Below are 26,162 nucleotides of genomic sequence, written 5' to 3'. Positions count from 1 at the left end.
AGGTTTTGGTGAGCTCTGTTCCTGCAGAGGTTCAGCGTGCGTGCTCCCAGCTCTGCCTGCTGGGCCTCAAACCCGCAGTGAGACTGTGCAGCACTTTGCATCTTCAGGGCTGCGACTGCTCCCTGCTTCCAAGCGCCTACGTTGAAATAAGCCTCTGCTTTCTTAGCACTGAAAGTTTACAATTACTACCCCAAAAATGACTGCTCGATGCCTCCTTCCCTCCCTGGTGTCTCACTCAGTGTTTTAACCGTAAGGGCCATGTAAAAAAGCACCGGGGCAATGACAGGTGAATTTCCCCATCATATTTTCTGTCATTTCTGCTGGCTGACCAGCATGGTTTTGCAGGGATTTGCGATGAGTCCACTTAGTTAAGGACAGCCCAGATGCTCCAGTTGTGTTTGTGTTTCAGCTGCTGGGAGGAGAGCCGCACGCAGCCCTTGTTCAACATGCTGAGCCTGAAAGGTGTCGGCAGCCTGGACGTGGCTGGATTTGTGTCAGGCTTCAGCCAAGTCGTGCTCTCATGAGGGTTTTTTTATTTTTTTTTTTGCCAAGAGCTACCGTCCTTCTGATGTGCAGCATGTTAGAGCAGACTTGAGGGGCTCTTCCATCTCGGAACGAAATGCGCTTAATAAAACAGAGTTTGTGTTGTCAGGACAGTAATTGAATCAAACCTACTCTCTCTTCTCTCTTACAGGTTACCAGGACAATGCCAGTACTTAGGGCTGCCGGTTGCTGATTACTTCAAACAGTGGATTAATCTGAAAAAGGTACTTTTGTGCAAGCTGCCATGGTCCCTTTCTCCCTCTCTTCACCTTCCCTTTCTCCTTCTCCTTTCCTCTTTGAGGAGGTGTCTAATAACTACTGCTGTTTTGCATTGAAATGAGTTATTTTCTCAGAGGCTGGGCTGAGCGAGTCCTCTGGCTCCCCATTGTATCTCCTCTAATAGAGTCTTACTGTACTTGATGGGATGTGCTGTGCAGCTGGGGAGAGTCCCATTGTGGCAGGCACAGCGCGGTGTCTCCGTGTAATAGCGGGACGCTGCGAGGCGCCTCTTCAGCGGAGGTTTTGTCGGTCCCAGTGCTGCTCGCTGTTTTGTCTTGCTGTGTAAGGCTGCTAGGAGCACAGCTTCAGGTCAAATCCTGGTTGATAAACATGTAAATATTCCGGTACAAAAAATGGAGTTTCCCTTTGCGCTTTGGGAAAGGGGAGCTGTCCCAGCAGCACGTCCACCCAAGAGGCCTGTGAGCACTTTGCAAAGCCGAATGCCGTGTACTTTGCTGTGTGCCATCTGCTGCTGCTCCACACCTTCTCTGGCTGGCCAAGGAGCAGCCTGCCATGCATCCACGGGGTCTCCTGGCACAGCCGCTCCATCCGCATGGAAAGACATAGTGGTGCCATAAGCGGCAAAGTGGAGTGGAAGGAAAAATAAATAGTGTGATACCGAGCGCTGGCAGGGCGAGGGGAGGCTGGGGTATGTCTAGCACGAGAGTAACTGGGGTGGTCCTTCTGGTTAAACCTTGGAATGAGTAAGATTCCCTTCCCCCATCCCGTTTCAGGTTTTATTTGGGTTTCTGTGCCTTTTCCTGATAATAAGGGGTCTTAGTAAGTGGAATGTGCTTGTAAACAGCTTGTTGTACTTAGGGGCTTTTCTTTTGTTCTTTTATTTATTTATTGTTTTAAATGGAAGCGTGAGTGACAGGCCGAGCGGCCGCAGAAGGACAATTTGCATGATCTGTTCCGTCAAATAGGGTAGAACATGAACTTAACAAGGGATGCTGGCAGCACATTCCCAGCTGAACTTGTCAAGGGGTCTTGTATTTCCCTGCTGTCAGAGCAAATCTTTTGGCTGATTGCTGGTCCTCGGTAAATGAAATCTGAAAGCACGTTGGGGCATTCTGCAGTTCAGTGACCATTAATGATCGCCATTTGAAGTTCACTAAACTTGCGGTGAATGGATAGCGGCTCTGTAACCAGCAGGTTGATGGCTTCAGAATAATAATAATAATGAAAAAAAAATCCCTGTGTACCCTGATGTTTGCTCGGAAGTAGGTTGGTCCAGCTGTGCTCCTCCTCTGGGCCTCTGCAGGAATGACTTACGGCTCTTTCCCGTCGCTCCAGGCTATGTTACTCCAAGTGAGTCTGCCATCTCCTTCGGATCACCCAGGGAGGGGATGTGGGAGGTATGTTCATCGTTCTCCAGCCCATCTAATTCCTTAAAAATCTTCATTTTTTTCTGGCTCTTTCATACCCGATGCCCTGTTGCACGCAGGGTGTTTCCTGGGACCCCGAACCCCTCTGGGAAGTGACCCAGCTGGAGCGGGAGAGCAGGGACCTCTCCTGTCCTGGGGCTGAGGGCTGCCTCCCCGGCTTGCTCTTAGCCTGCGGTGAGGATTCTTTCTATGCTACTGCTGCCCTGCTGTATGTGGGGGTGTGGGGGGAAACTGCCCGTGTGTTTTTACAGGAGACGATATCCAGCCCCAAAAAATAATCCTGTCAAAGCATCAGGACCCTGTGGGGCCTCAGTTTCTTTTGACTGAGCTCCCAGTATGAGATAAATAAGGATAGACGGGTGACTAGCCCCCCTGCTCTTCTATTCCTAGCTCAGGCATCCCCGTTTCCCCTCCCTCTGGCAAGTTCCTGACTTAGAAACACCTCCTAGGTTGAGTCTGCCTCTGACCTGATCCGTGAAGTGAAGACGTTGGGGGTGGCGTGAAACTGCTAATTTCTAGGTCATGGGTAATGCGGAGACTTGGATCCTTCAGATGTCGAGAAAAGAGTTCGTGTGAGTGTAAATGGCATGTGTGACTGAGAGCAGCTTCCTGCAGAACAGCCCCACCTGCATCCTGTTCTCTGTCCTGTGGGTGTCTGCTGGTGAGCAGTTGTCACTTCTGTGCTGCAGGAGCAGTTCAGGCAAGCACCCTGTGTCTTGGGTCCTCTTGCAGAGTTTCCAAGATTTGCCTCAAATAAATAATTCCATCCAAGATAATAATTCTGGCAAGGTGAAGGCGGGAGCGGGGCCCTGCTGGCCACCACACTTGCGTTGCACCAAGTTTGGGTCGATCTGGCCATGCAGGTGGTGGGGAGCACCACCCCTGAGGGGTGTCCCAGGTGGCCACGGCGTCCTGGATCCGTGCAAAAGCCCCCCGTGGAACACGAAGGGAAAAGAGCTGCTCGTGCACTTGACCGAGTTTGCTGAAGTTTTACCTTGCCCTGTGCCCCCCCCCAGCCTGCCAGCACATCCCTTCCGTCAAGCCTGATCGGTGTTTGCTGACATTTTTAATGTCATTGAGCGATCGCGTATCTGTGGTGAGCTGTCAGGGTAGAGCTGACTCGGGGCAGAGAGTTGATCACGTTCTTCCCTTCGAGTAGCCAAGCGCAGCGGGAGGGCTGCAGGAGGCACAGGAGGCTTCCTTTGAATGCCGCAACATTTCAGATAGCCCCCAAACCGTCTCGGCGGAGAGTCACCACCCTGCCGGCCACGTTCCCTCGCGTCCCTGTCTCATAGAGGCCCCAGGGGTTAGGGCTGCTGTGCAGGACCGAGCTGCGTGGCCGGGTGCTCGGGGCTGAAATAGAGCAGGAGGCTGTGGATCAAGATCTACCTGAAGAGGGTAAACGCCCCGTGAGCATGGCAGGATGGATAAATTCGTTAATGCTGACTCCAACACAAGGATCAGCTCGCGTTCGTGCTGCCTTTGCTCTTTCAGGAGTGCAAGAAAAACAAGGGGAGGAGGATGAAGGTGTCAAAACAGGCAGACCTGAGGTCTGTGCAGCCCAGCTCCTCTCTGCCAGAGGGCAGCAGCTGGTGCTGTCGGGGCGCACCAAGGAGAGCACGGGTCGGGTCAGCTTTCTCTCCTTCCCTGCAATCCCCTCCAAGGGCTGGGACCTGGCGGCTCTCCCCGGACCGCTGTGCCCGTCACCCACGGCGCTTACCGTGTCTGCCTACCATACGTTTCTCTTCCTGAATCTGCTGACGCTTTCAGTTTCTCCAGCATCCTGCAGCAATGAGTTTGGCTGTTTAATTATGCATTAATTCTACTCTGTTTATTCACATGTTGTGGGAAGATGCGTGTCCTTTTGTTTCTTTTCAACCTTCTGCCTGATCTTTTTCTTGGGCCTCAGTCTTGCCTTCTGTGAAAGAGCAAAGAAGTGTTGTCAGTTCTTCCCGTGTTATTCCTGACTCGAGACCTCTGCCATGTTCTCGCTTCGTAGTCTCTTCTCCAGCTCGGCGTAAGTTGTTGGAGAGCTGGCACAAAGCCACTTGCTGGTTCTGTGGCTCCAGAATTGGGTTGTGGAAGCTATTTTTGGTTTGGTGTCTCCTGATCTCCTGTTTCTTCTCTGGACATTATTCAGTTATAGGGTAACGGAGGAGTATTTTATGTAACCACTAGGGCTTTGTTTTGTTTCTTGTTTCTCAAGTGATATTTATGTAAAAGAAAAAAGGCCGTCTTCCTACCATCACAGAGCTGCCCCTTTCTCAGGACAGCCATCCTGGCTGTGTTTGGCCATCTTTTATTTCTGTTCACAGAGGGCAGCTTGTCTGTAGGTACGCTCATAGTGGTTGCTTTAGGAAGGACAGAAAACCAGTCCAAGTTTGACATCCTCCTGACGCCCAGGAGAGCTTTCCCTGCTTTCCTCTGGCAGTTTGAATGCTTTGCCCTCAGGGGTCAGTTCGGCGTGCTCTAAGGAAGGTGAAGATTGAGCTCGATTCACACACAGGCCGTGACATGCCCTGTGTCCCCAGGGCTATTTGCAAGTGGCTCTGTACCGTTCCTCCTCTGGACACCACGAGGCAGAGCTGACAGAGCCGTGGGGAGCACGTGGCTGTGTGCGGAGCTGGCCTTTTCCAGGCCCAGCTTCTGGTGATCCGTAGGTGCTCGGAAGCAAACTGTTAATACACGTGCACAAGGTCACCTCCCCGCTTTGTGAAGTACAGCGGAGGAAGCGTGTAATAGAATGTTTTTGTTAATATTTGGCGACTAGAAATAAACGCGTCCTAAACAAACAAGGATTTGCTCACAGCTTTTTGCCTCTCCTCTGAATTAACAATTCCTTGTGCCTTTGGGATGGGAGGAGGACTTCTCAGGCACTTGGTGTTAAAGTGTCTCGAGTGCTTTGCACAAAGAACATTGAAATGGATGCTGTTGAGAAGTGGTTTGATTTTTGGCCCATGTGCCTGAAAGTTGCTCTCATAAGTTTAACCTCTTGAGGACTTAGTACAACGGCCATCAATTGCCTGTTTATTGAGCTACTGGCTATAGGGAATGCAAAATGCCTACTAGGGTCAGAAAAAACAGAGGAGGATTCCTCAGGAAGATTGCTTCACGGCTGAAGCATCGAACACATGAGCAGATGTTGTCGCCTAACAGCGAAGAGCTGCTTACGTCCTCGGTTGGATCAGGCACCTGGTACTCAGCACCGTGCTGGTTAGCTGCATGGCTGAGAGCTCCAAGACCCTTCCTTCGTGGCAGCAGTGCTCTTTTGGGCTCCTTGTCCCTGGCGGTGGTAAGTCAGTCCCTCAGAAGGGAGGAATGATAGAGGCTGTGAAAGGGAACAGAAGCAAAAACATGACTCCAGCGTTAAAGGGAGTAAGGGTGTCTTTTCCATGGAAATCAGAAAAGTCTGCGATGGCATTGGTTCATAGGTGGGAGGAAATTGAAGAATTGCTTATAACAGCAAAATAACCATTTTTAATAAAAACCTTGTATTTACAGAAAGGCAGAGGATGCTGTATCGCTGAGCAGGATGCTCTTACAGTGCAATTTTGTGATAGAAGTGAAGTGGTAGCTCGAGGTTGGCGTTGTGCATAGCTGGTTTACAAGAGTTTAGAAGGTGCTGGCTGAGAAGCTGTTGGCTGTTCGTGTGGCTTTTAATAAGTCTTGGAACATGGGGGAAGTTCTAGAGGACTCGAAGAAAGCTGATGTTGTACCAGTAATTTCGAAGGGCAAATGGGATGACCGATGAAGTAATTATAGCCCTATCAGCTTGACATGAATTCTGGGCAAAGTAATGAAAAGCCAGATATCATAGTTGATTAATAAAGAATGAAAAGAGGGTAATATAATGCCAATCAATGTGGATTTATGGAAACTAGATCTTTTTCAAACTAACTTGATATTTTTTATGAGACTACATGTTTGGTTGATAAAGGTAACCATGTCAATGTAATATACTTCTGGAAGGCATTTGACTTGGTACCTTATGACATTTTGATTAAGAAACAAGAGTGATACAAAATCAACATGGCACACATTACATTGATTAAGAACGAGCAAACTGACAGCTCCTAGCATTTAATTGTAAATGGGTAATCATCATGGAGTGCATGTCTTCCTGGTGGGGTCCCACGGGGAGCTATTGCTCAGACCTCTTGGATTTAGCACTTTTATCAATGCCCTGAAAGAAAACATAAAAATCATTTTTGATAAAGTGTGCGGATACTGCATCCAGGAGGCTGATGCTGGTGGATTTATGAACGGGGCGTGGTGAGGAGGAGCAGAGGGGCTGGATCGTCTTGCTCGGGACCGCTTTGACCCAGCTGGGACCCTGGGTCCATCATCTCCATCATCTCTGCATGGGTAAGGATCCTGGAAACTCGAAGGCTTGATGACAACTGCAAGACCCACGAGGACACTTGTCATGCTTTAAATACCCTGGGAGCTGTGTAGGGTGCTGGACGGAAGGGTGACTTGGCTGTAGCTCCGGAGCATTAAATAGAGTCAGAAGGTGCTGAGAGGCTCCTTTAGTCCAGCAGGGTAAAGCAGAAGCAGTTCCAGTGCCTGGAAGCCAAAGCTAGGTAATTCAGGTGCAGATATTTAAAGGGAAGGTCATTAACCATTGGAACAACTCACCGAGGACTGTGGTGGGTTCTCAGGCTCGGGAGGGAAGGTTTTCCCTAAAAACCTCAGCTCTGCTTCAGCCAGAAATTAACGTGGGGCAGCCTCGGTGCCCGAGCAGAAGGTCAGGCCGGGCGGTTTCTCCTCCGTGCTGGGCCTGGGCTGTGTCTGTCTCGGTGTAACTCTCTCTGGCTCCCTCCCGTGCGCTGTGAGGGTGCCCTAAATGCCTTCGGGCTGCACAGGGGGCTCGGGGCGGAGGGGACGGGTCCCAGGAGGGTGGCGGAGGCACGGGGCGGGCAGGGAGCCTCCTGCTCCCGGGGCTGGTGCGCGGCCGCCGCGCACAGCTTCTCCTTTAAATCCGTCGCGCGGCTGTCTGAACTCTGAAATTTCTTTCACTCTCTCCCTCGCCTTGTTAACATGTGTTGCCTTTGGGGTAATCAGGGAAAAAATATTATGTCCTTTTACAATTACCGGGTTTTGGAATATTAAAATGTCTCTCTGCATCGGCAGTGTTATTTTGATTGGTATTCTAACCTTTGACTAGCCCATAAAGCGAGCCGCTCTTCAAGCCAATATTGCAGGACTGAAATTTAATTCCGAAATGATTCCAGATAATAGGGAGACAGATAATATATGCATGAAGGATATTATGTTTGGACTAAATGCAGCAGGGCCAGGGCTTGGGAGTTGAATAATAGCCCAGAGTGAGTTATAATCTGTGGGACAGAAATACCTTACTGTCAGGGCCAGGAGAGGAACTCTTAAATCACGGGGAGGGAGCCGAGGAGGGGGCGAGGAGTCAGCTCAACGGGAAAGGGCACCCAGGAGAGGCCTGCAAGGAGCAGCCCTTTGTCCCGCTGCAGGAGGACATCTCCTCCCTTTGTTGTGCAGCAAGGGGTGCGGAGTAAAAACCCTCTCCTCAGGAAACCGAAATGCAGGGGGCTGTGCTGGGAAGGGGGTGAGAGTCTCCTCCCCCGGGCTGTCTGCCCCAGGGAAGGAGGCTTGGGGTTTTTGCTCTGTGCTCCTCTGCGAGTGATGCCTTGTGCTGGCAGCTCCGGGACGTGGTGAGCAGGGTGCTGTGCTGCAGCAGCTCAGCCCTGTGCCCGTAACCTGCCGGCTCTTCCCAGCGCAGCGCGGAGCACGGCGCGAGCAGCCGTCCCGGGAGGCCGGAGCTGGGCGAGCGGAGATGGAGAATGATCTCTGCTGCTGGGGTGGCACGGACCCATGTCAGTATAACAGGCTTTGGCTCAGTGGCACGGGCTGATAGTCTCAAAGTAATGATCCCAGCCTCGCATTTCATTGCCTTCTCTTGCGGTCTCAGGAGCTGGGCTTGCTACAGCTGAGACAGGCTCTGGTTGCAGCCTGGAGGCTTCACTGGGTCTGGATGACTCGCACGGTAACGTGCATGCCCGTCCCAGGAGGGCAGGAAGGAGCAATGTTCATCTTCGACTAAATCAGAATGGCTTTGTCTTTCCCTCCTTTTTTTTTTTTAATTTTTATTATTATTTTTTTTTTATCTATTGCATCCTAAAAGCACAGGAGCAATTTTCGGTGGAGCATGTGTCTGCATGAACTTTTCAGGGAGTGGACGGGAAAGCAGTGATCCCAGGAGGGTTAATGCCATTTCTTGGGCTTGGCTCCCCAGAAAGGAGCTACGTTTCCCGGCTTGCAAAATAAAGGATTAGTTTAATAATTCCTTTTGGCCATAAAATCTGCAACTGTATGAAAGAGCACCCTTCTCGCTGCCAAACTCCTGCGTAGCAGAGGGCTGTGAGCTGGGCACGTGCCTCCTGTTCCTCCATCGCTGTCGTTTAGACTTCCCTGGGTGTGTAAAGACAACCTGTGGCAAGGTCCTGTTGTGTGGAGGCCATTCAGAGCTGTTACAGTGCCAAGGGGACGTTTCGGCATTTCAGTCCTGTTAATGGGACAGCTCTTTCTGGAATGTCCTTCCTTCCGTCCTTCCTTCCCATACCTGTCCTGCCTGTGGTTTAGCTTGTGTTCATATCACAGCATCACACCATCAGGGAATCTCCTATGATGTTAAAACTCTCCCTTGGTATTAAAGCTATGACATAGCTCTCTTTTTTTTCCTGGGCAATTTCTTGGAGCCTAGTCCCAGCCTTTAGGCTGGAGGTGGGGATTTGTGCGGTGGGTCTCTTGCTGCAGAGCACAGTGGGCACAGCTCTCGGTCCTCGGAGGAGAGGTTGTTTCTCTCCCAGCTTGGTTTGTCCTCCGTCTTCAAATCTGTGTTTGCTCAAGATTTCCAGGGGTGCTTCTGGAGTGGAAAAATAGCCTCTCAAGGATCCGATGGGGCTGGTTTGGGTGGAGCTGGTCCTGCCTTGAGGCAGGCAGGCGGTGTGGGTGATGGCTTGTCCCTTCCTGCTCCCTGGCACTTGGGCACGGGCTGTCTGCTTGCCTTGGGACTGCCCTGCCTCGTTGGTGACACTCGGAGGGGTCGCACCCAAGGCATGCAGGGCAGGGACGGCTGTATTGGGTGCTGGGTACGCTCCCCTCTCCTCTCCTGATGCAGAGAGCTCTCAGATAAGGCAGGAAAGCGATGATTCAGGAGAAACTGCAACAATTACATTGCTTGGCCTGCGTCAGCCTGCAGGTACTGCACAAAAACGAAAGCAGAATTTGTCGATTTTGTTTTGTTTTGTTTTTAACCAGGGCTAAAGTTTTATCTGCTAGGCGGGATTGTAAGCAGCGGTTTGCCGGGTGCGTGGTGCTGGCTGGTTTGCCCAGAGCATCCCCGCGCAGGCAGTCGGAGGCAGGTCGGTGGCTGCGGCTCCGCACGCACGTCACCGCCGCAGCCTGCGGGCGAAAGGCGGAGAGGCAGCTGCTGAGCCCCGGCGTGCCGCCCGTCCCGCTGCGTGTGCCGTACTGCCGGGCTGCGGGATGTGAACGTCTGGCCACGGCACCCAGGAGCCTCCTGCTTCCCATCTGGCTCCGTGCGCGCTGCTGTGGAGGTTAAACCGCCGGGCGTGCGGGAGTTGTGGGGTCAGCCGGAGACACCGGAGCCTTCCGCGTGCCCTGGCGTTGCAGGAGGCAGCCCGAGCCCCGGCCTGGCCCAGCCTCCCTGCAGTCAGTGCCGGAGCAAGGCAGGAGGAGAAGGGATTACAGGCAGGGCATGTTTTACAATAATCCTGCAACGTGTGCTGCATTCCTGGCCGGGAGAAGCGCGGAGGCGAAGGCACGGCGTGTGAAGCACGGCCTTCCCCGCAGTCCTGGGGGTCAGGCAAGGGGGCAGAGCATCCCTACGTCCCAGCCCTGCAGCTGGAGCTTTGTGGGAGCACCAGCACGGCTGCCCGATGCCCGGGAAAGGAGCTGTGCCCTCTTCCTTTGCATTTAAAGGACAGGAGCTCCATGGAGGGGCATGGCAGTGGCCCTGTGTAGTTCTCCAGAGGAGGGGTGAGGGGTTAATCAGATTTGCTAGCCCTGGGGATTAGGACGTTCACTGGCGTGGTCCTCGTTGTTCTACAGAGCCAGCGTGGCTACAGGAGGGACAGTGGCTGCTGCCTCCATCATCAGCATCAGGCGCTGGCTTTGCAGTAGAGCCCGGGAGTTGCGCGCGCTCTCTGCTGCGTAGGATGCTTTTCCCATGGGCTGGCATGCCTTAAGTAGCTCCTGGCGTGTGCTGGCCTTCCAGGAAGGCCTGTTCCTCCTCCTCCTGGCTGGCCAGAGCCCAGCGGAGCCTGCCTTGCCTCATCCCGTCCAGCTCTCCTTGCTTGATCCAAACAGGATTCTGAAACATGGGGAGGGGAGAGGCAGCACCAACCTGCTCCTGCGCCCTCCTCCCTCTGCTTGGCATGGAACTGCTGGCGAATGCCGAGGGCTTGCTGGCAAGTAGAAGTAGCTTTTCCTGTGTCAGGTATTCCTGGTGCACTGTTCTGCTGAAAGGGATAGGGCTTTGTTGCTGCTAGAGAAGTGTGGGTACGCAGCCTGGGCCCCATTTGCACGGAGCCATGCCCCGGCTTGGATTTGCATCCTGTGGGCTTGACGCAAAGCAGCAAGAGATGCTGAACTGGGAGGTGGGAGATACTGTAGTGGAATTCGTGTATTAATAACGTACAGCACTTCACACTCATTAAATTAATTAATTAAATCTCTCAGAGTCCCAAGGCTACTAAGCAAGTTGCTTTCACAGTTGGGATTAAGAATCTCCTGCCTCCCTTCCCCCATGCTGGCACCGCACTCCTGGCTCCATCCTGGCTTTCACTCTCCCGCTTGCAGGTTTCCTTGCTCGAGCTCTTTCAGGCAGCCCGTGGACTGGATCTGTCGTGGGGGCTTGATGAGGAAGGCTGTAGGTATGACCTGCTTTTGGTTAGGAGACAGCCTAATCTGTTGCCCCCAGCTAGGCGTAAACTCCTTCTCCTATTTTGTGGCCCGCTGGGGAGGGAAGCTCTGATCACCCCGAAGCCTGAGCCTCGCCAAGAGCCATCCCACAGCGTCCCCAGAGGGTTTTGGTGGCGCAGAGATGAAATCTCAGCGCTCCGTTTGGCCAGGGCTGATTTGGTCCAAGACTCAGTACAGCTCGGGGCATGCCACGTCCCATGTCCGGGCAGCAGGTGCCTTTCTGAAGGTGTTTTCACGTGGGCTCTGCCTGCTGCAACTTCCTGCCTTTTCTCCCTGCCCCTGCTCTTCCCCCGTTCATCCCACCCCACACTGGGTGCCTGGGGCTGCTCGCTGCAGCAGTTGTGGGGGTCTCTGCCTGGGATGAGCAGCGACCTCTCGCAGAGCCGTGGGACCTGCCGGCAGGCTGCACCCCCTGGAGCCCAGCAGCACGGCGATGCACGCTGCCAAACGGGAGGTCTCTGTTTCCACGCTACGTCTTCAATGCTGCAAAATAAACTGTAATGTCCTGAAGGAGCGTCACGGCAAGAATTTTTCTCCTTCATGCTGAGAGGTGGGAGAATGAAGCCCCTTTTTCCCCAGAGGAGGAGGTGGGATGCCTTCAGGAGGAGCTGGAGGTAGCGGTGTCATCTGGAGACGTGCAGAGGACCTGCGGCCAGGCTGAGGCTCCCTCCGGGCCGTTGGAAGACTTTTCACGTGACGCTGGAAGGAACAGGCATGGGACATCCATTTTGTTTTATTCTTTTTAAACAAACTGTGGATATTTAGCGTGTGGATTTGTGCCAACTTGAGGAAAGCCTGCTCTCTCTGCTTTCCCGGCGTTGTAACCTCTGTCAGCCTGGCTCTGATTGATGCTATTAATATTTTAGAGATCATTTAGGATCTCCGCCTTGGCTGGGCTCCTCGCTCGGGGAAGAGCTGTCCCACCTGGATGCCTGGAGCTGCCGGAGGAGCTCGCTTGCTGCCTGCTGCTGTGGTTTGTAGGAGGCTGGCCTGCAGGTGAGCCGGGCTGCCGGCACCGATGGGAGCACAAAGCCTTCAGACAGCAACTCGCCAGCCTCCAGCAGGTCCAGCCCGGCCCCTTCTGCTGGTGAGGGTCTTTGAGCCAGGCTGGGACGTTCCCTTCTGCCCTGGCCTTGTGGCGAAGGGAACGGCTTCCCTCTGGACTCGTCCCCGCTGGCTGCGTTTGGCCAAGGTCCGTGCTGCAGAGGGCTGTCCCCATGCCTCTGCTCACCCCTTCCAGCTCCTGGAGCCTGCCCCAGCGGAGCTGCCCAGCCCACAGGAGCTCTGCATCTCTCGGTGTTCTGGCCTCCCTTTGCCATCACGCCAGGTATGATTCTGGAAGAGAATCTGCTGCAGCCCTGCCAGTGGGGTCACTCTTCAAGCTCAAGCTGTAGATCCTGCACGTGACCTCGTGGCCCCCGGATCCATCCCCAGTGCCAACCAGGAAGGCGACTGGTGTCCTGCTGGGGTGCTCTGCCCCGCACCATCTCCAGCTGCCTCCCGGGAGCTGCGTGCACCCATCCTGTGCCTCTGCTGTAAGCGGCGGAGCTCAGTGTCCATCACTGCCATGCGGGAGGGCTCTCGGGTAATGCTCTGCTTGCTCAGCATTCCCCGTGGGGCCCCCGAAATCCAGCACGGGGCCACCACGCCACGGGCATGGGGGCTCCGACAGATCCAGGAGACGGTGAAGCTGTTTGATTGAATCCCAGACTGTGTTTGCTCTGCCTAATTATCAAAAGTATGAGTTTGTTCTGCTAGGTGCACATTATGCCTTTATTGTGGTGTAATTATGCCAGCTGCCTATGTTTAGTGTCATAAAAAGGAATAAAATGCCCATTACCCGCCTAAAGAATTCTTCTTGTGGGTTTTTTTTTTTATTTTTATTGCTCTGGAGTACACAGTGGGGATAGCTTTGATCGGCAATTCTGCATGTAAAATAGCCGGTGAAATACCGGTGCCTTTCGGAGAGCTCCCCCAGCCAGCAGCCCGCGGAGGCAGCTGGCCCGCCAGCCTCACCTGGCGCTGCCCCTGCTGCTCGCTGCCAGCCCGAGCTGCTGGGCAGGATGGTGAAAGCACCCCGCTGCCACCCCGCTGCCTTCCCCAGCGGCAGCTCAGCTGCTCTCCAGCGGGGGTTTTGCTCTCCCGAAGCTCCCTGCTGCTGGCGCAGAGGTGCCGAGCCTGGGCGCAGCCTCCGCCTGCAGCAGCTGTTCAGGGAGACCCAACGGTGCCTGGGTGCCCCGAGGAAGGGGTGCGAGGATCTGGCCGAGCTGTTTTATGGACAGAGCCACGTCTTAAGGACCGGGGAAGCCCGTAAGACAGAGAAGGGAGTAGCACGGAGCGATGTGCAGGTGGGAGCCGTGTGCTCCTTGCCCCGGGGGGCTGCGCGTGCACCACGACCCTGCGGACATCTAGCGGTGCTCCTGCAAGAGCAGGGGTGCTGAGCCTCCTCTGCCAGCCAAACCTCTGTCATCGGGGCTTCTAACTATTTGGGGCCACGTTCCCGTGGTGGTGAGAGGGGCCTCGGGGGAGCCACATCCTCGGAGGGCCAGCATCAGTTACGCCCTCTTGGGGAAGGGGGTTTGCTTTGTGTCAGTGCCAGGGTTTTTTTGGTGATACTAAATATTTTCTGATGGGAAAATACATAAACCCCCAAATCTAAACCCCACCCCTTTAGATGTTGTTAAAACCTGCCTCTCCTCCTTCCGATAGTTTCAGTCTCTAATTGGGAACGGGCTTTATTAGCTTCGTGAGGAGCAGTTAGTGCTGGGAACGGGTAGCTCTTACATAGGTGGCGTTGGTGGGTGGCAGGTCCGTTGGTTTAGCTGGATCAGTTCACGTTTTGATGACACCTCCAGCAGGTCCCTGGTCCCCCCCCGCTGGGTTGGGCCACGGATACTGGGCACAACGTCCCTTTTGAATTCCCCCGGCTGATTTTTTCCGCCAGGCGTTCCTCGAAGTGGCCTTCACAGCCCTGCACCCTTCGAGGTGGTGTTAGCAGGGGAAGCACGACGGCCTCGGCGAGGGATCCGCGGGGCCGCCGCGAGCGATCGCTGCTTACGGGGGTAATCGTCCTGAAAATTCAGATTGATCAGAAGGCAGAAATGATAACTTGTTTAACCGCGTTTAAAGGCACGTCCCGTCGATAGGGGAGACGGAGGCACGGCGAGCAGCAAGCAGGGAGAATGGGATGTGGGGCGGGGAGGAGGGGGAGCCATTCTTCCTTGGGGTCCGCGTCAGGATGTTTCCTGTCACCGACGCTGGGCTATTGGAGATTCAATCACTTTTATCTTCCCCTCTCTCTCTATCCAAATGCCTTTTCATATTAGAAAATTAGAATCAGCTCTGCTCATGCAAGATTTATTAGCTCTGCTGAGCAATAGCACAGAAGAGTAAATGATGTCGCATTTCAGGGGCTTTTTACACAGTATAACCAAAGTTGCAACTTCTTAAGTATTCTTCCATTGAGCCACTGCAGGGTGTGCAAGGGCTGGGGAGGCAAACTTCTCTCCGGGAATAGTTCTGCACCGGCCTGGGTGTCTCTTCGTTAGTATTTGAATGATTGGATTTGCTTGCTAATACGGATCTTTTTCTTTGGGCTCCGTTTCTGTGCTTATTACTCTGGAAATCAAACTCAGAGCCTGTTTAACACGTTTTTCTCTCGGTCCCCTTTGCAGAAGCACTTTTCAGTGCTAAAAGTGTGCGTTTGGATCTCTGCTTCTGGCTGGCGCTCATTTACATCTGAAAAAGACAAATCGTGTTTCCTTCTTGCATCTCCCTTGTGTTTTACACAGGGTGGCTGCTTTTTTAAATGCCTTCCAGCCTCATATCTTACACAGCGCATGTTTTGTGTAGCGATGGTCCTTCGGTCTTCAGGCACGAGGTGCTAAAGCTCTTTAAATACATGAAGAAATTTAGGCTCCTAATGCTCACCGCTTATCACCGTGGGGATACCGAGGCACCGGTGGGTTAGAAGATTTTGCCGTGATTCCTCATCAGAGATCGGAACAGAAATGTGGTCTCGTCTCTCCTGATCCCAGCCTTCAGCCACGAGGCTGGTTTGTGAGTCTTCTCAGATGGCTTTGCGGGCGTTCGAGCCGTGCAGCACCCTCGTGGGCTGGCGGCACCGAAGGGGGACTCAGCCACCAGAGTCAGATCAGCCGGTGGCAGCCTCTGCGGTTGACGCTATTCAGAGCTCCTCGCCCTGACTCCAAAACGAAGGCATTTGAGATTCACGGTATTTCACTGATCTTACACAAACCCCACCTTCTCTCACAATGGGCATTGTGTGCGTAGCCCCGGCACATAAATAGTGGCTGTTGTCCAGGTAAACTCCGGCTTTCTGCTCGTTCTCTTCTGCAGTATTCCCAAAAGGGGACACGTTTTTCTCCAGCCATCTTTATTTAGCAGAGAGCCCCACTCAGGGATGCTGATGCCACTGCTCGGTGACTCACACCAAAACCAGCACCAAACAATAGAGGCCGAAATCAGGCTGGGGAAGGGAAGGGTCTGCTCCTAGCTTCGTCTGCCGTCGGTGTGCCGTGGAGCCCAGCACCTGCAGCTGAGCTTCAGTCAGTCTTTGGTCTGCTTGGGGCTGACTTCTCCTTGACCGAGTTGCTGGGAGGATTGCAGGGTGGAGAAGAGGTTGGTTCCCTCGTGGTAAGACCCTTCCTCTCACCCATCAGCGTGGCCAACGTGGTCACCTGCCTGAACGTGGCACCTCGCTGTGGGCTGCGGGGGCTCAGCCTCTTCTCCTTGGCAGCTTTAGGGACTCCATTAATGAGCAGCGCTAATTGCATTTAAAACAACACCATACTTGGAACTGTCCAACTGCCAGCCTCACTTGGCACGAAGTTTTACCATTAATCTTTGCAAAAGGCATTGCTGAAGAGATGCTTAAAGCTGTGGCTGCCTTGCGGAGAGGTTTTCTTGTGGAGCGTCGGGAGGCGGATACACTTGACAAGCAGAAGGACTTGACTTTTTCCCCTTCCGTGTACAAGCACTATGTATTATTCAAGGTCTTCTTAAGTCAATGCTGGGTTATTAATCGGTCGCTTCTCTGCATGTTAAATTTGCCTGCTAATTTTGAGGCTGTGGGAGAGGAAGGCAGCTATGGGCTTGCACGGTGTTGTCCCTCTGTGTCTCCGTACACCCGCCCGCGTGCTGCCGGTGCAAAGCCAGCTGCAGCGTACTGACTTCATGCTCCCATTTCATGGCAGTCTGTGCTGGTTTGGGGGAGCAAGGGGCGAGAAAAGTCTTCCCAAACCTTGAGGGACCGGGCAAGACCCCACTTCCCAAGGACCAGGTGCACAATAGTCCCGAGTGACACTAGAGAGAGATACGGTGGTGTCCAGCTCTGCTGCAGCCCAGGAGGATTTTCTCCACGAGATGCACACTACCCACCTCCCCTTGGCTCCTGCCCAGTTCACAAACTGATGGGACGAGTTATTTGCTGCCAGTTTGGGGACAGCCTCTTGGGGCTCCTCTTCCCCCACCCCTGTCCGAGTCTCCCCGCCCCGGCCTCCTCTCCCTTGAGCTGTGGCGTGGCACGGCGGCCGGCGGCGCCCGCATGTTCCAGGAATGCCGTCAGCTGTCATTACTTACATTCCCTCGATTGGAAACAGTCACTTATGGCACCGTCCATCATCACGCCTCTCCCGGGAGCCGTCGAGGAGGGAGGAGAGGAGCGGGAATTATAAAGCACTATGGCGGTGCTCCGCCAGTCCCCCGGTTCCGACGGCTGGGCATCTGTCACCGGGCAGCTGGAGGAGAAGGTGCTCGGGCTGGTGGGTCTCCCCGTCGTGGCTCCACGGGGAGGAAGGAGCCTTCTGCAACACCCGGGCTGCCCCGAGGGAAGAGCACCAGGGGCTTTTGTGCAGTTCAACCTTAAGGGGATGATGGAAAAGTCTGCGGGGGACCTGGAGGAGAGGCTGCTGGGCACCTGGGGCTGGGCTCTCCTCGCCCGGGCTGCCTCGGAGCTCCCGGAGCTGCAGAGGGGTGGTGCTGGGCAGCAGCAGGGTTCAGGGCTTCTGCCGTGTACGGGTTGGAAGGGGAGAGGGTGCCTGCGGTGGGACTTTCGGTTAAAGAGACTCCTTATTTCTAATGGAAAACGATCTGGAGAGCTTCCAGCCCTCTGTGCCCGATGGATTGCCTCCCGCTCCTGTTCCAGCAGCGAGCCCTTTTGGCGGGGGTCCCCTCGCGGGCCGGGTCTCTGAAGAGAGACCCAGACCTGAGGAGGATCAGGCTGCCGCCTTTCTTAGAGACCTCTGGAAACGTGCAGCGGAGCCGGTTGGTGCCGGGCGTGAACGTGGCTGGGCTCGGGCTGCTGTCCTGTGCACCAAGAGCCAGCAAGGCCGGACCCGCAATCCGTCCTGCCGTCTTAAGGAGCTCTCTCTCGCTACGTGGAAGCGATGCTTTATAGGGCCAGGGGCATCGCTGCCGTTACCCTTAGCTGAGCTGGAAGAGCTCTTGCAGCCCCCAGCTTTAGGGGCAGGCTTTGTCGTGCCGCGTGGTTCCTGGTGCCTGAGCGAAGACGAGATTTCGGAGGGTGCGTGGAGCAGAGGAGAGTCATCCTGGGGGAGAAGAGGGCGCGTTGCCGTGGCGGTGGGATAGCGAGTGAAGTGAGTAAATGTGTGTGCTATAAACACGGTGAGAGCATCTCCCTGTGAAGAACCCAGCACAGCCTTTTTGAGTAAATAGAAAGAGAGCCCGGGTTCAGTTCATATGTCTGTTTTCTTTTCTTTTCTTCTTCTGGTCAACTGTGGCTGTAGATAAGAGTTTTCTATTTGAAGTTCAGAAGGGAAGGGAAATCCATTGTTAGAAGAGGAGACTTTCTTTTTGCTTGATATCTATCTCCAGCAACACAGCGGAGAAGGAAAAGATTTGCTCTGATAAAGGTAGCTTGAAAAAAAAAGGCACACTGAGTGTTGCTTTTCTCTGTACTTCAAAGCCTGGAGTAATATGGAACAGTTTAAAAGAAAAGGGGGGGAAAAAAAGAAAAAAAAGAAGAAACACAACCCAGCCCAGCCTCTGCACGGGGGCTGTGGATGCGGAGCCATAAGAGAGCAGCATCCTTGTTGCCTGTGGGCTCCGGGGGGATTGTGCTTGCGGGGGGAGCAGAGGTGTGCAGGAAATGCTTTGCAGGTGTGCATCCTATGGAAAGACCGAGCCGAGGGAAGGCACTCAGCGGAAAGGAAATTAGGCAGGTCTGGAAGCGATATGGGGAGAATGTGCCGATAAACATTTAATTATTAAAATAATTCAGCAGTTGCACGGAGCGCTCAGCACGGCGTGGCAAAGTGGAAGAGCTGAACGGGGGAAGGCTGCGGGGAGGGGGTGGCTGAACGTCTCCATCCAGCTGCCCCACGGCCGGAGGGCTGGATGCCTTTGCGAGGCGTGGGGCTGCAGGATGGGCTTCTCCTGGGGCTCGGTTCTTTCCGAAAGAGCCAGAGCGGGGCAGCGCTGGGGAGGGGGCACCTCTCGCCTGCAGCAGGTGTGCCGGCGCGCCTGGGGCTCGCTGGGCTGCTGGGGCACCCCTGGAGCAACGCCGGCCGTGCCCCCTCTGTCCCCTCCGAGAAGCCGCTGCAGGCAGAGCGGGCACGTGCTGGGGGCTTTGCCTCTGCTCATCTGGGAAGGAGCAGGACAAGGAAGCACCAAAGTCAGCGCTGGCCTCAGCCGAGGCTGCAAGTGAAAAGATTTCCAGCAAACCCGGGCTGGTCGGAGTGGCTAACGAGCCTTTCCTCTGAGCAATGTTTTACATTCTTTCAAGATCGCAGGGAGCTCTTGGTGAGAATCTGCTAAAGTAAATGGCAGAGTCAAGTGTGCCGGCTTCTTTCTTTCCCTTTTCTTTTCCCTTTTTTTTTTTTTTCTTTCCCCTTTCTTGGTTCTCTTTATTATGTGGAGTTGCTCTGGCTCTTTCTCTCACTTCTGTTTCTCCTTTTGTTCTCTCTTTGTCTATTTATCACACTGTGAAGGTTGAAAGAGATGTTATTAATCTGGGAGAATGAAGGCAGGATTAGTGGTATGAATCGGATTTTGAGAGCTGTAATGATAGAAAGACTCGCTCTGCTGGCGGGCTGCGTGAGTTTGATAAATGGGGAGCACTCCAAACTGACTCGCGCCTTCCTCCGCACTGCTCGCTTTGCCCGCTGGGGCGTGCCATGCTCTCAGATCTGCCAGCCATCCCACACCGCTCCTACCTGAACCAGAGCAAAAAGCCAAGGGTAAATCAGAGACAAATATCTCCCATTGCACTTAAAGAGATCATTTCTTTCAACATCTTTTTCAAACGGAGTCCTGTCAAGTTCTTGGACAGCCTCGTGTGTAGGTAGGAGCCTTCCTCGCAGCGCGGCTCGGAAGCACGGCCCGTGGTATTGTCTCCTGCCGCGGCTCTGCGGAGAGCAGCAGGGAGATGCCGTGGCTGCAGCACAGCTCCCGTCCTGCCGGCCACAAAGGAGCAGGATCATCTCTCTAAGGCTGCTCCGGGCTGCATTTGCCTCCTAAGGTTGTAGCGGGCTTGAAAGGCAGCCCCAGCGGGGCTGGAAGGAGGCAAGGGGGTAGTGGATCGAAAGTTGCACGGGGCTCTTTGCCCTGAAAGCTCCTAAATGAGGCGTACTGCGCTTGCACGACATAAATCAGGTCCGAGCTCCGTGGGGGGGCAAAGCAGATTCCGGGGACAGCCAGGCAGAGCTGTCCCCAGAAGCTGGTTCGTGAACACGCAGCTCGCCACCCTCGTGCTGTCCCTGGTGCAGCTGTGCCACCAGGCATGGGGACCGTGCCCTGCCCTAGGACCCTCTTGGTGGTCCTCACCCCAGCCAGTGCTGTGGCTTCTGCCGTGGGCGTTTGGGCTAGCTGCTTGCTTCATGGCTAGGCTCAGATCCTGTGGTCCAGCCTAGGAGTGAGCATCTGCTGCAGCGAGCTGTGGGTGTGTGAGGTCCACGTGCAGCGTGTTGCGAAGGGACACCCTGCGCCTGGCAGGGCTCGGGGCATGGTGCTGCCCGTACAGCCCCGCCGGGGGAGCACCGCGAGCCTGGCAGTGGCTGCAGGACCACACATCCCCACCAGCTTTGCTTCTCACCCAGGTTAAGCAGGGGATTAGTGCAGGACGGGGAGCAGCGGCGTGCCGGGGAGACCCTGCTTGGAAGGCGGAGTGGGGCCGCGGGCAGCCCGGAGTTGTCGGTGTCCCTTTAACTAGGAGGTAATGGACTCCCCCACGCTCGGGCTGAGCTCTCCTCCTGCATTTGCAGCAACGGTAATGATTGTCAAGGTAGAGCTAATGAGACGTGCACATCTTTAAAGGATCGTGGCTTCCGAGACAAAATTAAAAAAAAAAAAAAAAAGGAAGGAAGGAAAGAAGGGAGGGGGGAAGGAGAGAAAGTCCAACTGCGCTGCCTTGGCCAGCGAGGCATCCGTCTGTCCTGCCTGCCCTCGACAGGAGAAAGGCGTGCAAGGAAGAGGACACGGGGATGTCCCGTACTGGGTCTGTTGGAGATGTTGGTGCTGTTAATCCTGGCTGGCTCATCCCTGTCTCCGTCCCTTGTTCGTAACTGGGGGATGCTGCACTGCGCTTCAAGCACAGCAGAAGCTTGTCTGGACGCCAGAGAGCGAACGGTCCCCCCAGATGCCTGTCCTGCAGTGGGAAGGAAGAGCTGGCCGCCCTTCGGGGCTGGGAGATGCCCTTGTGGGCACTCGTGGCAGCCCTTTGGGAAGGATCCGGCCCTTTGGGAAGAGCCGGAGGGGGAGCGGGGACGTGGTGTGGCTGCCTGCACTTACATTTCCTCCCGTTCCCACTGTTTCAACTTCACAGGTTGAATTGGTTCAGAGCAGCCAAACTAAATGAGGAGAGAAATGATCAGTCAAATATTTCTTAAATCCCGTCTTTAAGAGCTAAGTGCTTGGCTGGAACTTGAAGGCAAGCTAATGAGGCTCTCTTCAGATCAGCTTGTGATGTGGAAACTGCCGGATTGACCGGGCTGCACCTGGAAGGAAGCTCCAGCACAGCCGGGGACGGGGCGCCGCGGGATCCCCATGCCCAAGCGCTCTGCCCGCGGCGCCTGGGGGCAGCTCCCTGCCACCTGCCCTGTTCCTCATCCTCACCCTGCATGTGGAGGGAGAGGGGTGAGGATTCAGGCACGTTACGTTTTGCTTTCCAGACCCCTGCAAGCCTAAATTTAACTGGGGCAGGCTGCAGCGGCTGCGGGGAGCGAGCTGCTCGCACAAAGCTGTGTGCTGCACCTCGGTGAGAGCCTGGGGCAGAGGCTGGGACCCAGAGGATCCCTGTCCCTCCGAGGCATCCTCACCGTTTTTCAGCTCCAAGCTGAGATTGGTTTTGCTGCAGAAATCAGCCTCGCAGCCCCCCGTGAGGCAGGGGCGCTTGGTTTCCAGGTGCAAGGGGAGAGGAAAAACGTCATTCTTCCTGCAGCCTGGTAAGGACGGGTCGGGAGGATTGCTGTCTCATTTCCAAGGTACCTCGAAAATGCTTCTTTCGTTCTGGAGTGCTTTTGTACAGCCTCTGAGATGACCGCTGAGAGCTGCAGGAGGGCACGCTTTGCAAGACGCCTTCTGGACCAGAGGGGCTGGTTTGCTGGAGGAAAGGTGGAGGTGCAGGAGCAGCAGGGCAGAAGAGAGCAATGCCAGGCGAGGTGGGACGTGCAAAGTGTCTGCTTCTGGCTCCAAAATACCTGCTTCTCCTTTAGTCCGGGGCTTGGGGGGAGCCTAGTCTTGGCTGCACTGCGCAGTGCTGCTGGTACAAAACTCCTGCGCCATTGCATGGAGATTTGCCCCTCGCCACGCTGTGCTCGTGGCAGCACCTCCTGCACCATCCTGCTCCGCTCTGGGCCTCTCCCGGGCAAGAGCCGAGGACCCATTGAGCTTTCCTCTTTGTATCCAGGTTTTTAGGCCTTCTGTTGTTAATTATTGAGATGTAATAATGTGATTAGTGCACTATTAAAAAAATCGCTGATATGATTACCATGGATTTAATATCACATGATATATCATTACATTGTTACATGGTGACAGATGTAATTGAAATACACTTATTGGAGCCTGGGGTCGTGTTTCATTCAATCACAGGAGCACCTCCGGGGGGCAGAACAGAAATGGCTAAAAAAAAAAAAAAAAAAAAGAGAAAATTGTAATGAAAACAAAGAAACTTGCAGCCTGCTCGAATCTGGGGCAAGTGCTGCTTTGGCTTTTTCTCTGGAGGAATTTGGAAAGGGTCGAGTCGGGAGTGCTCTCCGGTGGGTCAGCCAAGTTGAAACCCTCTGCGTAGGGTTCAAGACGGGGGGCTGGCATTAGGGTCCTGTGCCCAGAAGGCTTGTAGCCATCTTGCAGCACGTGAGCCTGGGCATTAGGACTGCTTCCCAAGCGACCTGCCAGCCCCACATTGCTCCTTCTTAAAAGGCACGTAGACCTGAAGAGGGTGCTCTCCACTTTCTGCCTAATTCTGGCTTTTTTGGAGCCTTGGGTCTCTCAGCTGCCGATGTTGAACATTGAACAGTGGTGAGCACAGAGGTGTCCTTTCCTTTCGTCCCCTCCCCTCCGTCCCTTCCAGGGAAAGGACGCTCGCCCATCCTCGCGTCCCCACGAGGCCAGTCGGGGTGGGGTGTTCCCTCTGGGTGGGATGGGAGACCTTGGAGATGCAGCACGACATGCTCAGTGTGCATTAATTGCTCCCCCTGCAAAAACAGGGCGCAGGTCACCACGAAACTGAAGGTTTAACCTCAACCTCACCCAAAACGAAGCGTGAGGAAGAATATGTGGCTGAAGTGAAGGCGATGTTTCCAACCAGGAAGGAAATGGCAGCGTGGTGAGCTCGAGACATCCGGATGTCCACATAACGATGTCCCAGCATCTGGCCCCCGGCGCTGGCTTGGCTCCCTTGGGTCTGTCCCAGGAGCTGGGTTACACACCTTGCCGACGCTTCGTGGGGCATTTCTCTATCAGACAGGCCTTTCTTGACAGCCTTTTGATTCCCTGTTAAGCCTGCTCCCACCCCCATTTCGTGGAGCCCCCCCCTGGAAATTTTCAGCCTTCCCATTTTAAGCCCTCGTTTTGCTGGGAGCTGTGGAAATTCATTTCCAGCCGGTGTGGGAGCGCTCTGCCTGGCATCTTTCTTTCGAGGTTAAAAACATAATTTCAGTCTGACCTCTGAGTTTCGGAGCTTTTGTTGGTTTTCTCCACCCCCAGATGGTTTTTGTGTGTGATTTTAAAATAGCCTTCTTCTCTTGGTTGCAGCTAGCTGATGCGTCCGCTTCTCATTCGAGGATTGTTGTGTTTTATTAATGCTGTTATTATTCCATTACTGTCATTGTGCTCTTTTATAGCAAATAGCTTAATTTAGTTGAGATACACAGATGCTGAGAGTTTAAGTGAAATCTTCAGCGCTTGGTATGCTGGGCACTGATATTCCCCAAGCACTTCGGCATAAAGCTTTCACTTAAAAACAAATCAGCTGCTGGGTGGCAGGAGTTTGGGGTGGGGGAGTGCCTGTTTATCGCACGTGGAGATCCCTCTTCATCCACGGCTATGGGCACACGGGAAGAAAATGGGGTTTGGCCACCAAGATGGGCTGTGATGGGTCTCTCGTCCCTACAGGTGCTGCAGCACAGGGGAAATACCAGCGGGACTGGTGGTTTGAAATACCAGCAGCGCTGCTGGTTTGGTTTGGGGTTTGGTTTTAATTTTGGTGGGGTGGCGGAACGCGCTGCGTTGTCTGCAGGTGAAGCTGCGTGGCTCCTCGGGGAAGTGGGGACAGGTCATGGGGCCACCACGGAGTGGAAGATTTGGTGCTGTTAAAGCCCACGAGCGTGTCTGAAGGACAGCGTGGCTTCTGGAAGGCTGGGCTGGGCTGTAAACAGTTCCTTGGGGAGGAGGAGAGGGGTTGAGAAATGGGGTTGGTGCCCTGATGACTTAGGGGACACGGGGCCTGTTGTCGGAAATCTCGTACGTGGGTGCTTAAGCCTCCCAGGACATCGACATCGGTGCAATGTAGGCTCCTGAGTGCCTTGCTACTTCAGAAATGTTACCTCTGAGTGCTGACAGATGTTCGTCTGAAATGGATGCTTCTTTCCAGGTGCCTCTGGGCGTTCATTAATACTAGTGATAACCGTTCCTGATTGTCTCCCATGCCTCTTTCCCTGCCTCCGTCCCTTAAAAATTCAGGAGGTAAAGCCAAGTGTCCTGCTATTTGTGCGCTTAACTCTTACTGCCTTGGCAAAACCTGCTGATGTGGATGCCGTCAGTGCCAAAATTACTTAATATTGGGCAAGGAAGGAAAGGAGCAGGGTAAAACGGAGTAAGAGAGCGAGCCCCAGAGGTTGAGGTGGTGCTGATGGCAGTGTGAGCTCCAGGGGAGGTGTCCTTGTCACCTGGCGAGCAGCCCTGTGCCTTCCCAAGCTCCGGGACAGCCCCAGGTCTTCTTGGTGGGTTCCCCCCCTCTCAGTCCCCTTGCTTGGGGTGCGGTGGCGGTGACTCGGCTCACCCTCTCCTCCTGGGTTGAGCGAGGGGACCGGTTCCCCGGGGAGAGGGGACGTGTCCTGTGCTGGCCCGTGCTGCCGGTCCCTGGCGTGCGCTCATAATGGCTTTGGGGTGCGTGGGAAGTTGTCAGGATCATTTTATCTCCCCGCTTTGAGGCAGCTTTGTGGCTTTATCTGGCTTTCGAGACGGCGGGGATAGCTAACAACATGCAGAGAGCATCCTCTGCGGAGGGGACCCGGAGCCTGGTTTTGCTGGAGGTCTGCTTTCCCACTTCGGAGAAACGAGTTAACCTCCCTTTGATCTCGGTTCACGGCTAACCCTTTAACAAAGTCCTGGATGTGCGAGGAAATCGATACTCAAGGCATTGAATTTAACACCAGCCATCAACTCAAGCGTAACACACACGCCGACTGACTGCGATTACAGGCAGCGGGCTGGGTGGAAGCTCGTTTCCCGGCTCTCTGGGGTGCTGCGGGGAGGGCAGGCGCGCTCGCCCGGCTCGCTGGCACTCGGTGGGGCAGGGGGACCCGCCTGTGCCCTGTCCCCCCATTCCCTCTGCGTCCCCGTGCCCCTTGTTCTCTCCCTTTACGTGTGTGGCTTGCAGCCCCGGTTCCCTGAGCAGGGTGCAGGGACGTGGCACGGGGAGCGCGCGCGGGTACGTACGTTGCCCTGCGCTGGTGAGGAGCTGAGGGCTGCAGGCAGGGCAGCTCTGCCGAGATATTACAAAAAAGCTAGCACAAGTTAAAATCTGAAAACTAAAATGGCGCGGGCGGGAAAGGTTGAGCGCGTGGTCAAGGAGGCAGCCGTGTCGTTTTCTCCAGCTCCGGCTCTCCCAGCGGAGATGTAATTAGATGAGCGGAGAGCTAATTGGGGCACCTCGTTCCGCACCAGCCTCTCCCTCCCTGCTGGCACGGTGGCGGGCGGTGGGCAGGCTGCCGGGCACGGCTCCACGGCCGGGAAAGCCGGGCTGAGCGTGGCCAAGCACCTGCCAGGCTGTCCCTGAGCATCCCCGTCACATGCCGGCCCCTCGGTCCTCTGCTGCAGACCCGCTCTCCTCCGGGAGCCGTTTCGTCTCGCTGCCTCTTCTCTGCTTTCCTCCAGCTGCAGCCGGAGCTTTGGCACCCGCACGGGATGGGGACGCTCGGTGAGGTGGCCCTGGCTGGTGCAGGGCGGAGGTGGCCGCTGTGTCGTCCCCAGGGAGGCGTCAGCTGAGGCCTTGGGGACCCAAGGTCCTGAATTATCTGTCACTAGTGTCACGGTCTCCTCCGTGACCTGCCCAGCACCATAACACGGTGCTGGTCCCCCCAGCTCCTCCCTGGCCGTAGCCGGTTCATCCCCCCACGCCTCCATTCTGAGGGCCTCGCCACGTCCTGCTCTTGGGCCCTTCTGTTCTCCGCCTTCCTAACCTTGCTCCAAATCGATTCTTCTCCGGCGTGCTCCCCAAACCCTGCATCGTCCCCGTTTGTTTGCTCTTTTACCGAAAGCGGGGAGCCTCAA

General features: G+C 54.8%; 1 protein-coding gene across 7 annotated transcripts in view; it reads left to right on the top strand.

Moving 5' to 3' along the window:
• Positions 1–26,162, top strand: part of ERI3 (ERI1 exoribonuclease family member 3) — a 118,444-nt gene that overhangs the window by 48,910 nt on the left and 43,372 nt on the right. For 3 of the 7 annotated variants that reach the window (XM_040566408.1, XM_040566404.1, XM_040566405.1), the window contains exon 6: positions 695–767. In XM_040566408.1, coding sequence (XP_040422342.1) covers positions 695–767 — 73 coding nt within the window. Of the gene's footprint in view, positions 1–694; positions 768–4,661; positions 5,006–11,525; positions 13,035–26,162 lie in introns of those variants that run through there. The other 4 variants (XM_040566406.1, XM_040566407.1, XM_040566402.1 and 1 more) reach the window with 4 other exon arrangements.

The sequence above is a fragment of the Cygnus olor genome, chromosome 8 (genome assembly GCF_009769625.2).
Source record: "Cygnus olor isolate bCygOlo1 chromosome 8, bCygOlo1.pri.v2, whole genome shotgun sequence".
NCBI classification, from domain to species: Eukaryota; Metazoa; Chordata; class Aves; order Anseriformes; family Anatidae; genus Cygnus; species Cygnus olor.
Note: the sequence above shows the minus strand (reverse complement) of the source record. Positions and strands in the feature narration are given on the sequence as shown.